The following is a 13,471-nucleotide window of genomic DNA, read 5'->3' as shown; positions in this document are numbered from 1 at the left end:
TTACACATACAAAACACCACAGATGTTTTTCAATGGAAAACTATCAGGCCCAGGGAATATACCCCGCTCCCTGGAGGAGAGATATGACTTGGCAAATGGAAGGCTATGGCAATAAGGGAGTTTTTATAAACATAACCTAATTGTATTACTTCAAAATCCTGAAGTTTATTGCCCTGTTTAATGATGTGTCTCGTTATTTATGGTGTGGCACAACGAGTATGCTATTGATTTAATGCACTTCCTTAAAGGCTGTCATTGTCACAAGCAATAAAATGAAGCCATTCTGAGACAGCTCAATTATGCCACATCTCCATCACCCCTCCCTGAGCACCCCCAGTGTGCGGGGGACATGTGGTGAAGTGGGTCACCCAGGGAAGGATGGAGCTGGGGGGCAGGAGCAGGCAGGATAGGTTTACCTGGCTCTGAGATGCTGCCCATGGACTTGTGCCATCATCTCCTTCTGCTGGGCGCTTAGTTTGGTACAAGGTTCCTATCTGTGCCCACTAACCAGCGTGGTGATGGTGTATGCACAGGGGAAAGGGGGTGATGGATGGAAAACAGCAGGAACGACAATCAACATTGGTATCCTTGCCCATCCCCACTGCGCTCCTCACCTTTCTGGTACTGGAGCCAGAGCTGCTGCTGGACCTTCTTGCTGGGGAAGTGGATGGTGCAGCTGAACTCGGAGCCATACAGAGCCTCCGCGATGTAGTGGGAGCCAAACTGCTGGATGAAGGAGAGCAGCTCCTCTCGGCTGCTCTCCTTGTTCAGGATCTTCAGGATGTTGGCAAAGCCTGTTGGGAGGGAGGCAGGGAGTCAGCAGGTTGGCCAGGCAGAGCTGGAAGGAGACCCTGAGATTCCCCGCTTGAGCCATGCAAGTCCCCACGTGGGGCAAAGCACAGTTCCTCCTCTCTTGCCTCCATGCTCTACATGATCCTTTGGAATCCACGACCTGCTCTTTACCCTCAGCTCTGGCATCCTTCTACTATCCCTTTCCCTAGGCAATTTCTCAAATCCCTTTACAGGATGTGAACACGTGTGTGCACACACACATCCTCCTGCCAGCTCCATCCTCTTCTTTGGGCCACCAGCACATCACTGGTACTCTCCCTAGAGGATGTACTTGGCCTTTGCCAGACATTCTCCTGGTGTAAGGATGAATTTATTACAGTTTGCACCACATCTCCAGAGTAAACACCCTGTACAACCAATAACTACCTTTAGGAAAGCTGGAGACAGTCCAGAGGGACACAGGGTCTGGGCTGATGCCAATGTGAGGGTCAGGGGACTCCACAGCACCCGTGCAGACAGTGGGGACGGCTGGCATGGGACAAAAACATGGACCCTTGCTGCTCTATGGAGATGAAATATCATTGAGGCCACTACACAGCACCTGGGCATCATTTAGAGGTGGCCGATATCATTGTTTTGGTTCAGTGGTGGAACTGAAAACATATTGCAAGAGAATACGTCATAACAGGCACCAAAATGAGGTTATCGGGCTGGCTGGTTCCTTGGGTTATTGAAAGAGAAGATGAGTTTAATAAAAAAAACAAGAAGAATTCATTCTGAGCTGAACCCAAAGATGTTTTTCAGCTCCGAGCAGGTGATTTTGTTCTGGGCCTGTCTGCACTAAATCTCTTCTTTTTCTTTCTCCATTTAAAAACAGGTTGATATTTTAAATATATATACATTAAAAAACTGCTGTTTTGAAATGAAAAGGCAAAACATTTCAGGTCGCAACAAAACGCTTCAGTGTTTCTGAACAAAATGTGTAGCTATAAAAACGTGGAAGTGAAATGTTTTGACGTTTGCAGCATCCTCCCACCCACCCCCTTCTTCATCTGCGACTCCCTGCTTTGTATGACCCACATTTACAAGCGCTTTGGGGCCTTTTGAAACCACATGTTTTCAAGAACTCTCTGTTTTTTGTACATACACATATACAGAGCCACCCCCTCATGAATCCTCACTGCAGTGATGCTTATTAGCTTGATCCTGGCTCTGACCCCGACTGAGCCACACAAACTTTCTGCCTCAGCTTCCCCCATGTATAAAGGAGGAAAGTCTCTCTGCTCACCTCTGTAGTGTGAGCTACTGCCCAAGCAGAGCCTGGAGGTGGGAAATGCTGGTGAGAAGCTTGGCATGACTGTGCTTTGGGGCTGAAGACCACCTCCCACCCACCCATGCAGACATACATCTCCCTGCTGCTTCAAGCTTCAAACCCTCACCTGCAGAGAGGGTGATGGAGCTGAGCTTCACCCTGTAGAGGTTGCTCCTGACCCGCCAGTGCTGCACCATGGGGTAGCCCATTGCCTCGTCATACTTGATGTCCCCTGCAAAGAAAGAGTGATGCTCAGCCATTGCTGCTGCAAGAAATGCTTAATGCTGATACTGAGGAATTGCTTTGCTACATGATGCAGGGGTGAGAAATGGGATAGGGGCAGGGATGGTGACCTCCTCCAGTGGTCATGCCGTGGGGTCCTCAGGCTGCTGGCAGGACCAGCATCGCAATGGCTGTGGCTGCCTGCATCTCCCAGGGATGGAGATGCTGCCTTGCTGTGCTGAGGCAGATCCACACAAGCCCATACACTACATCTGCGCCAGGCACACAGGAAGGATGCCATGAAGGACCCTGAGACTGGGTGTTCTGATGCCCCTCGGGGACCACACTGGGATGTGGGGTAGGAAAAGGGGTTCTTGCTCCTGCGCTCACCCCGTTGGGGCTGAGCCTGGGGGTAGCTCGTACCGGTGAGAAGCTGGAGGTCGGGAAGAGGCTCAGAGAGGACCCCACGGCACTGCTCCTCCACGGGCAGCGGGATCACCATGAGGCCATCGGCCAGCTGGGGAAAGTCCTTGATGAAGTTATTCTCCCTGCAGAGAGAAAAAGACAACTGCAAAGCAACGATGCAGGCCATGGCCGGGCAGGGGGGCCGAGCCGCCCCAGTGGCATGGGGATGGGTGGCTCAGGAGGACAAAGAACATCTCCTCCAAGCAGGAGACCTGACAGAGGATGGGGTTTGCAGCCCCTGGCTGTGCAGCTCCCCAAGGTGACGCTTAATAAGCTCCCCAAGGACCATGGCTCCATCAGCAATCTGCAACAAGGGACTGCTCTGAGCCTGCGCGCCCAGCCACTGGTTTTGGCTCAGGTTTTCAAAGTGAGAGGGGGCAGAGAGCAGTGAGGAGAGAGGAATGACTGTGACACCCCAAAACTGCCCTTTCCCACCACCGGCAGCATCTTCCCGTTACAGAACCATGAGCAAGCCCCACTGGAGCTCCCCATCCCAGGCAGCAGCATCCCCCATCAATGGCTCTGCCCTCAGATGACTTACTCAGTAAAAGGAAGAAAAGCTTCATTTATAGACAGACACCAAAAAAACCCCAAACCCAGCGTGCGCAGCTCACAGTGCGATTTTACCACACACGCAGGATCTTTTCTAACCTTGGCAGGTATAACATTGTATAATAGGCCCCTAATGAATTTTTTCTAGAACAACGATAGCGGGGAAATGATTTGAACTGGTGAACAGACAGGTCTCTGGGAGACAAGACTCCCGCGGCAAGCGAAATGCCTGACGCTTGCGCAAAGGGAACGGGAGGGGGAAGCTTAAATATTGATCTTAGAGCCAAAATATAGGCCAGGAGGCTCCGTGTCCTCTGGGAGCAGAGACAAAAGGGCAGCGGAGCAGGGAAAAGGGAGGTTCCTGCAAAATCAGGTCAGCGCCAGGAGCTGCGGGAGGCTCAGGCTGGCACTGCCTGCCCCAGCTGCATTGTTATGAATAGATTTTCCTCTAACCAGCTCCGGGTTTCGTTCCCTTTCCCTGGTTTTATTCCCCAAAGCCCATCCATGGGGGGGATGCTCCATCGTCATCTCGCATGTGGGGACACCTTGGCCACCACTGCAGTGAGATGCTGAGTTGGTGGAGCACTTGCTGGCTCCAGAGCCAGGATATGGCCCATGCATCCTGGACCAGTGGTGAGCAGGAGGCTGTAGCCCCACACAACCAGCTGGAGGATGCTCCAGCACTGAGGTGGGCGAGGAGCACTGTGACAATGAGCTGCAAGTGGGGACACGAGTGGGACGCATCAGGCAGCAGCCTGCTGTCATGCTGCACCCCCATCTCAAAGCTGCATCTCAGAAGCTTCACTTCAGGTACCGCCAGAGAAAAAGTGGTCTATTTATCTGAGGGGAAAAGCCTCTCGCTCACACACATGCTCGCACGTCTCCCATTGATCATACCAGGGGCAGGATCCCTGTGGTGGAGCAGTGCTTTGCTGTTCTGAGCTTTTTGCTGTCTTAACAATGCGAATGGGGAGCTGCAGTCACTATGGAGCCAGGAGGTGTGGGTACTGGGAAGAGGGGCTGCAAAGCTAGGCGAGTCAGCAGGGAACACGGGAAGGAACATGTCCATGTCCCTGTTGCTCTGCCTCAGCAGAAAAGTGAGAAGAGTGTCAGTGCTACCAATTCCCACAGCTCTGGAGAAGCAGATGCCAGAGACTCGGTGAACCCAGTGCCCTGAACACAAGCACGGGGTGGAGAAGATGCAAAGCAGCAGCATCTCCTTCTTCTCCCCCTATACAAACCCACCTGGACCATCTCACAAACACCCACCCATGCCACGAGGCCACAGAGCGGCTGTCGCTGCGCCTGAGCTGGGCTTATAGAATCCCAGACTGGTTTGTGTTGGAAGAGACCTTAAAGCTCCTCCAGTTCCAACCCCCTGCCACGGGCAGGGACACCTTCCAGTAGAGCACGTTGCTCCAAGCCCCTGTGTCCAACCCGGCCTTGAACACTGCCAGGGATGGGGCAGCCACAGCTTCTCTGGGCACCCTGTGCCAGCACCTCAACACCCTCACAGGGAAGAATTTTGTCCTAGCATCTAATCTATGGGGGTGACAGGAAAGACACAGAGGCTGCTGGGCCCATACATGGGCAGCTGAGGAAAGAAGAGTAGGAGGAGATGCGCAGCAGTGTGAGGGGAACTTGCACATGGGAGCTACTGTTCAGAGCTGACACCTCTATGAACAGGTATTTATCAGAAAGCCACACTCTGCAGTGCCACTTGCTGTAATCCCATTTGCTCTAACTAACTGCTCCACAGTCGAAACGACAGGGAAAAACAAGGGGCAAGCACAAGTCAAGGTGCGAGCACACACGTGCCTACAACGTGCTTCTGTCATGCAGCAGTGCAAGGCAGGATTTCAGGAACACATCGATGATGCATTTTTGCTACCAAACCCTTCCTGCACCTCCAGCCACTTGCTCCCCATCACCCCAAAGCAGAGATGAATCAAAGCCACACAGGGGGAAGCACCCATTGGGTGCAGAGTCCCATCAGCCAGCACTGTACCACTGCATGTGCGGGTGCAGGAGGGCAAACCAGGGGGGCAGGCGATGGGACCCCCGGATCCGGCGGTGCCAGGGCCGTGTGCTGCAGACCCGCAGCCGGCAGAGGGCTGCAGCTCCTCTTCCTCTGCTCCTCATTAATAACCCTGCGGCTCCAGCGCTGCTCGCCATAGAGGCACACAACAGTTCCTACCAGGCTTTTGTGCTCTGTGGCAGCGCTGATCAAAGCCATCAGGCTCTGTGCGAGGAGCAGGGACACAGACGAGGAGAGCGATGTGACAGCATCCCTGTGCACATGCTGGCTGAGCCACTGGCATCTCTGAACGGGTGCAGGGCTCACAACTGTGGGTCTGTGCCGTTTCCGAAAGGCATGGCAATGCCTTCATGACCTCACGGTTCCTACTGATCACACAGCCAGGGTTATTCCGATGGGATCAGGAGAGATCCAGGCAAACCTGCCTGATCCCAGCCCCTGCTAGCCCCACAACGTCCTCCTCCGTCTCTTGTTCTGACCCTCAGCATCTCCCCACCACTCATAGAGCAGATGCTTGATGCTCACAGGAGCACTGAGTACATTGCTCTCATGCAGCAGAACGCACACTGAATCCACGCATCGCCTGGCAGCACTCTCCTGAGGGGGATCTGATCATCTCTCAAGGCATTTTGTAGGTACTGAGCCATTATACACAGAAATGCTCTTTCTCCCTCACAGCACCGGTCCTGAGCAGCATCCAACCCAGTACATCCCTGCCTCAGGAAGGAGCTGACTTCCAGACAAACAAGCCTTGATGCTGGGAAAGGTCAAATGGCCAAAGGCTTTACTGAGCTCTTGTACTGGCAGGGTGAGCTGAGGAGGAAGGCAGTCACCTGGAACAAACTGAGTTCAAAATCCTGGCTCTGATGGACACTTCGTGTAACCTTGGCTAAGTCTAAAATGCACCCGTTGCCTTGGGTTACACAGCAAACAGCGGCTCCCTTGGTCTTGGGATGCTGCAGGAGCAAAGGCAACTAGCGGCTGCCCAGGTACCAGGAGGAGGGCTCAGGCAGCAAAAGCCCGCTGTGCTGGTGTTCTCCAGTCCTTCTAGATACACAAACTAGAGATGCTTTTGGGGAATTTGACCTTAAATAATACACCCAAGGTCATGCGATACAGCCGTGGTGCGGTGCAGAGCAGGGCTGCACTGCTGAGCTCTGCTGTGCTGGTATCAGCTCACACAGCTGATGGGAAGCATCCAAAAAGGAGGAGCATCCCACAGCACCCCTGAGTGAAAGGGGATCTGGGGGAGCAGGAGAGCCTGATGCAGGCGCTGGGGAGCAGCCAGGACATTGTGGTCCTCCTGGATGAGGCCATAGCCACTGGGTCCTGGTCCATGGAATGATTCTGCTGAGCCCTGGGGCACCTCGTCCCATGGCCAAGGTGCTGAAAGCCAGGGTCACGCTCACAGTGGCAGCAGTAGTGAAACATCAGCTGGTGACTCACATTCATCCCACTTTCCTGTCAGCAACACCACTGTGTGAAGGAGCAGCTTCTCCTCATCAGCTCAGCCTGCTGCCCCTTCCTCCCTTCACGCTTCACTCCCAAAGGACATGGCCTCAAGGGTGAACTCTGCTCACTGAGCCTTTTAGAGACCCTCTTTGCCCCTGTACAACTCCCACTGCAAATCCAAGCATCAACTGGGATGGGGCTTCCTGCCTCCCTCCACTGCTGACCACGGATGCACACCTTGAATCACAGCAATTGGGCAAATATATTCATGAAGGGGTAAAACCATAATAGTAATATAAAATGACCCCACGAGTGATTAGCTTATGCCCTGGAGCGTGAGATTTAATTACCCTTATCTGAGCCAGCACAGCTACAAACATTAATCACATTATCATCCAGAGTGCTTGTGTTCAGCAAAGTGACTATGGGAGGACTGTGCTTTCTGGTATGCAAGTGTGGAAGGACACCTTCTCTAGTAAGAATAATTTATTAATCTTACTTATTTCTGTCCCTCAGTGGCTTGGGGAGAATATGATGGATTGGAGGTTATTTAGTGCCAGGTTTTGACCCATCTTCACCTCCGAGAAACTTTCCCACTGGGGTGGCTGCAAGCTCACAAGAGCCCAGCCTGCATCTGACATGGGATATGCAGAAATAGCTTCTTTTTAGCTTGTCATCACTGAAGAAAAGTTTATCTAGAGCCATTGGGAGACAGAAAAAAGGGTGTCCTGTTTCCACAGCCACTTTGGAGAAGGTAAGCATGCCGTAAATCTCCCCCCACGTGCCTCTGTGACCTCAGGCACTAGTGAATTATAAAGGCTTAATGCAAACCCTCTGAAGCAGCAGTTACTTACTCCAAATTTACTGGTCATTAATTTTAGCAAGGCCCCACTCTTGTATAACAAAGCAGGACAAAAAAGGAGAGACCAATCTTGCTGGAGCCCCCTTCCAGCTCCCTAACTTTCAGCTCTAACCACTGTTTGCGATGGGGACAGAGGAAAGCACCAACCCAAATCCCTCCAGTGTGGCCACCATCACCATCCCCATCCCTCCATCAGCCCCCATGCTGTGGATAAGACCTGTCCCAGTGCTGCCCGTCCCTCCTTGACATGTCCTCAGCGTGCCCCACTTCAGTGCCAGCACGAAACAGCTGACAACATGCAATAGCTGCCTTACCCATCAGTTCAGGAGAATTAGCATTTAAATTGAGGTGTTTCAGAGGTAAATTAATGCCAGCGCTGGGGCCGCAGTGCCTGTGGGCACGCACAGTGCTGGTGTGACATGCCCATGTGCTGGATCAGCATGGGCTCAGCATTGTCCCCTTCACACACCCTCAGACTGAGCCCCAGAATACTCTGTGGGGCTGGGAGCGACCAGAACCCCCCTTCTCATACTCAGATTCATCTTCTCCTATGGGCTGGGGCTGTACGGTTGTGAAGTTACCCGCGTGGTGATGGGGAGGTGCTGAAAAGGGCTCAGACGCGGTGGATTCCGTCTCTGTGGCTCTTTGATCCCAGTGTTGCACCAGCACAGCTGTACATGGCCCTTGACAGCATTGCTGGGGCTCCTCTTCCCTCTTTGAGCTCAATTTGGGGACACCAAAGCATTGGAGAGGACAGTGAGAGCCACAGGACTGGGCAAAGGGTGATGGCACTCACCAGGGACCATGGGTGGGAGCAGGAGCTGCAAACCCCACTAGTGCCTGTGCCACCGGGTGCGTGATGTGGTACAGAGACCCCAGCCATGGCACGAGGATGGTGACAGCCAGCAAATGACATCTGGATATGGGACTTCAAGACCTGAGACAGCCAGACAGAAGGATGCACGCAGTGGGAGGAGTGATGCTCCAAGAAGCCAGCAGAAGCAGGGAAGGGAATTCCTTCCCAGTGAATAGTTTATTCACCAAAAACAAAGAATTCAGTTGATCCAACTGAATATTTGTCAACTCCACTTGAACCTGCTGCAAAACCTGAGCAGAGATTTTTTAGTGTCGTTTCAAACAGAGGAAGACAAATAGATTCATCAGCACCATGCTCTGCCAACACTGGACCATTCCAACCGGATTTTCCTGCAGACCATCTCCAAGCATTCCCCACCACTAACGCCTGGTCCACAAAGCCCGGTGATGCCACCAAGCACTCAGCCAGTGGTGCCCACCGCTTGGTACTGGTGGTGAACATGATGTTCACCACCATGGAGGAAAACTGCATCTTCTCCTGAAGCCATTTCTAAAGGAAACACACAGGAATGTGCTTTGAGACAAGAGGTGGAGAAGCTGTGAGTGATAGGAGCAAAGATCTCCCTCCTGGCGAACTCTGGAGCAGGCAACCAGTGATGGGACGTGCTGCTGGAGGAGATCCACCACCAACACATGGCTCTGGTCAGCAGAAGCCCTGAAGCTCAGGTGAGTGCCCACAGCCCAGCACCCATTCATCACCTTATATTATTCTCCCTTCCCTGCTCCCCATTATCCAGCTGTTTAATCCAGTATTCCAGTGTCTCTTGTGGGTGAAATCCTGCAGTAGCTGTGGATCTCCCTTCCTCCAGAATGCCTGTTGGGAAAAGGCTGAACTGAGTGCTGAGTAAATACAGGTTTGGGAAGTTCTGGTTCCCACAGCAACGCCTGGCGCCTGTGCAGCAGGCAGGCAACGCTGGATTTATGCCTTCATTACGGAGCCGGGAATCCCATACAAAGCTCTAGTTTTCAGCCTGTTACAGAACTTGGCAAATATATGGATTATTCCCTTTGGGATTCAAGTTGTCGTGCTTAACCTAAGCTTAAATGTGATTTTCTGCAAGAGGTTTTAAGAGAAGCCCAAAGCCCCCTTGTTTGAGTGAAAGAGTAAAGGGGAAAAATGTGGATACATCCGTGGCTGGAGAAAGGGAAAAGAGTGGGAACCTGCCTGGAGTTTGCTTGTAACTCTGCACAAGCTGCTCCTGGAAGCCCACACTCACAAGGAAGCCAGTTCATGTGAGCTGGGAGACACAACTTGGTGCAGAAGCTGCCATCATCACTAACACCTGAACCTGGGTAAGAGCTCCCAGCTGCATCAGAGCCCAAAAGAGTCCACTGACAGCCTCTTCCCTCTGACAGAGCAGGCTTCAAGATCTTTGCATTTACTGTGCAGACCTCCTCGTTTGAGGGACTGCTTGCTTGGACAAGCTGATGAAATACAACCCAGCATATGTCTCACCCAACACTTTGCATCTTTAAGCTGCTATCTCCTAACTACTGCCCTGCTCAAGTCACATCTTAGGTGCATCACGTCACTGAGGTGCATCGTCACCCTGACAAGCCGTTCCACACACACCTCTCTGCTCCTCTTCTGTTGCAGGGGCAAAGCAAACAAGCAAGGAGCCAAAACCCCTTTCTCATGTGGCTCTGCATTAAGTGTTTAGCTATCTCAACAAGAAGATAGGCAGTAACTCCATACCTGGCTGGGTTTTGGCCTCAGCAGCCTTGTCCTGAGCCTCCAACCTGGTGGCAGGACCACAATGACACATCAGACCCATGTGCCATCCTTCCTTGCGTGGAAGGTCTGGGAAATGCCCAGCAGCTGATGTGGCTGATGAGAAATCTGCCTGTTTGCAAAGCACAGGAGGATCCCTGTCTTGCTCCCTGTATCTGCTCTTCAAGGTGTCTCCCACCACCAGCTTTGCCATCACTGACAGCTGAAGGGTCTGACCTTGTTGGCTTCCATAAGCTCAGCAACTTCCAGCCCACAGACAGACATCCTGGAGCAGCTCACGGAGCTCCTGCCCACCAGGCTATGGCCTCTGTGAGAGGATCTGGGCTCGGTTTCCCTGTGGGGGTGGTTTCTCTATGCCTGAGCATCCCAGAGCCAGGCTGGACACCTCCTCTGGATGGTGATTGCAGCGATGAGCTAAGACTGGTCCCCTTGCACGGATGGTTTGGGTGCTGTTTGCAATCACTTCCCGAGTGTTGCTCCAGCAGCTCCATGCCTGGCACTTTCATTGGCATTATTTGTTATGAGGCAACAAATGCAGAACTCCCACTGACTCCAGAGGAGCCAGGACTCCATGCTAGGACTTCCCAAGGAACTGGGTCCAGTTCCTATGGGATTTGGGCACAGCAACCTATGGGATTCCTCTTGCAGCCCCTCACACCACCAGCTCTTCCACAGGGAAACCCACATCCCAGCTGCAATGCCCTGGGAAGCACAAGCACTGCCTTTTAAATAATATTTGCTTTTGCAATGTAAATGCAGAGCCAGCTTTCTGCTCAGCACACACATCCATTCTCTTTAACAATTTGGGATCTTAAGCATGTTTTTTCCCTCTCCTAAGCTTCATCATTAACCTTTAAGATGGAGATAAGGCGTAAGAGTTTGGAAAGGAGTCAGGAGGGACCTTGGAAATGGGCCAGGAGCAGTGCTAATACTGGGCTGCACATCATATCTCTTCGGTTCTTCTTTCCCCCCAGGGTGATTCGGACTGCTCTTGACTGCCACCACGGTATTACAAACTCTAATGAGGTTTGGAAAATAAGAAACCCACTGCAGCGTGGGAGAAACTAATAGAAATTGTTTTGTCTTCTCTCTATTAGTCATTAGAAGCAGAGGAAAAACAGCCACAGGCAGTGGCAGGGCTGCAATACCACCACACATTTCATATGCTGGCACTCCGACAAAGTCATTTCAACGCAGTTAATGCTCCTGCTTCCCCTCCACGCACGCTCTGCCGTACATCAACATGGGCTGCAAGCTGCACCAATGTCCCCTGTGACAGGATCAACCAGCCTGGGGTGACCCCAGTGGTGCCTGGTGCCTACCCAAGGTGCCCATACAGGATGCTTGGCCAGCCCACAGCTCTGCCCAGCAGCAAACCCACCACCATGGACACAGCAAGCTAATGTGCAGAGCCCAGTGACCTCTAGGGCCAGGCATAGAGGGTGAAGGCAGCACCCGGGCAGGCAGCACTCAGGGATGCATCCCTAAGTAGCAGCTCCCTGGTGCTGTCAGGCAGCCAGAGCATATGGTGAATTAGCTGGGATTTGTGACCACATCTGCAAAGTCGAGTCTCTGTGTGTGAAGTTAATTACAGAAGCCACGAAACATTGCACGCAGTGAGATGGGGCTCGGTGGTGGCACCTGCAGCAACCTCACCCTTCACCATCCTCCCTGGGAAAGGCAGGTACTGAGAGTCCCGCTCCATGGCTCAGCGTTGTGCCCTGGAGCACTTTCCGCTTTGCTTCCTTCCTCCCAGCTCTGTGGGACATCACCCCCCAGCTATGCGGCTGCTGGATGACAAGTGGCAATGCCATCACACCTTCCAGATGTTCACCTGCTGCCCGCAGGTATGGGCACAGCTGGCCAGTGGCACCATTCCCGGGAAGACATGGAACAGGCACACAGCCTGCTCTGCCTGTGCCGTGCTGCTGAGGGAGAAATGAAACAAGCACCCCCAGCTTTCATCTCAAGGAAACTGGTATTGAAGGAAACAGCCCATGGGAGATCACTTCTTGCCCAGCTGCAATTTGGTCAGGGAGACAGCAGGACAGCAATAGGGACGAGGGGGAGAGTGTGTGATGCTGGGTTGGTTCCCACTGCCTGCATCTGCATGCCTCTGCACTGAGCCACAGCTCCAGCATCCGAGACAAGTCACACTGCCCAGGAACTGGGTGCAGTGCAAGATATAGGAGATCCCCCAGGTTATCCCATGTGCCCTACAAGTAGGATGCAGCAGGAGATGGGAGCGGTCCCAGCACAGCTTGTCCACCACCTTTGGTGGACAGTGGCTTCAACTCATGAGGCCCCAAGCCCAAACAAAGCACCTCTCTTCAGGTTTACACAGTCACAAGTTACACTGAACCACACAGAAGGGCAAATCCTCCATCTCTGGAGAGATCGCTTGGGATGGGAAAGAGCAAGGCAAGGTTTTCTGCTGCACTGAGGATTGCATCCAAGCCCTCCTGCTAACTCAGAGCAGGTATGACTCGACAGCTGGCAGAGCTGCAGAGCACTCGGATATCCCCACACTGGTGCCTGCTCGTGACTGCATTGCCTGGAGCAAGGATTTGCATTGCTAAGTCAATGTCAAGCTGATTTAGTCCTTGGATGGGGAATCTCCATTGACCAGTGCTGGCATTAGCAAGGAAGAGCAGTGACGGGCTGGTAAGTGTCAGCCTTGTCCCCGGGGGTGCCGCTGGAGCGGTGTCTGTGGTGCAAGCAGCACGAACCCATGGACCATGCTAATGGTGACCACCAAGAAGTGCCCATAGCATGATGGAAAAACCTTCTATCATAGCTTAAAGTCGAGTGACTACAATTTACTGCCTCAAACCCTCCTGCCTGATTCTCTTCTTCCTTTCCAGCTGAACCTAACCCTTATTTTCATGTGTCCCACGCGGGTGCAGAGCCCCCATGCCCCAGGAGCAGCTTCAGATGAGGAAAGAAGCAGCAGCAATTCCTTTCTGCAAGCCTGTACACCTCTATAAGGCTATAAAGCCAATAAGGACCCCCTGGGATGAAAGGTACTCTATAAATCTGAGCTGTTATTATTATAAAACCAATCTCCACCGCATCTCTTAATAATGCAGATTAACTATGCAATAACACCCGCTATAATTAGTATCATAAAAGCCAGAGATGGAAAAGGCCAGCAGGTCAGCGAGTCCA

General features: G+C 52.6%; 1 protein-coding gene across 3 annotated transcripts in view; it reads right to left on the bottom strand.

The window, feature by feature from the left end:
• The window catches only part of ASTN2 (astrotactin 2), a 351,114-nt gene that overhangs the window by 120,180 nt on the left and 217,463 nt on the right, over positions 1 to 13,471 (bottom strand). For all 3 annotated transcript variants that reach the window (XM_030507189.1, XM_030507188.1, XM_030507190.1), the window contains 3 exons: positions 2,750 to 2,874; positions 2,232 to 2,336; positions 615 to 794 (listed from right to left, as the gene is read on the bottom strand). In XM_030507189.1, the coding sequence (XP_030363049.1) occupies positions 615 to 794; positions 2,232 to 2,336; positions 2,750 to 2,874 (410 nt within the window). The remainder of the gene's footprint in view (positions 1 to 614; positions 795 to 2,231; positions 2,337 to 2,749; positions 2,875 to 13,471) is intronic.

This window comes from Strigops habroptila, chromosome 15 (assembly GCF_004027225.2).
Source record: "Strigops habroptila isolate Jane chromosome 15, bStrHab1.2.pri, whole genome shotgun sequence".
Classification (NCBI taxonomy): Eukaryota; Metazoa; Chordata; class Aves; order Psittaciformes; family Psittacidae; genus Strigops; species Strigops habroptila.
Note: the sequence above shows the minus strand (reverse complement) of the source record. Positions and strands in the feature narration are given on the sequence as shown.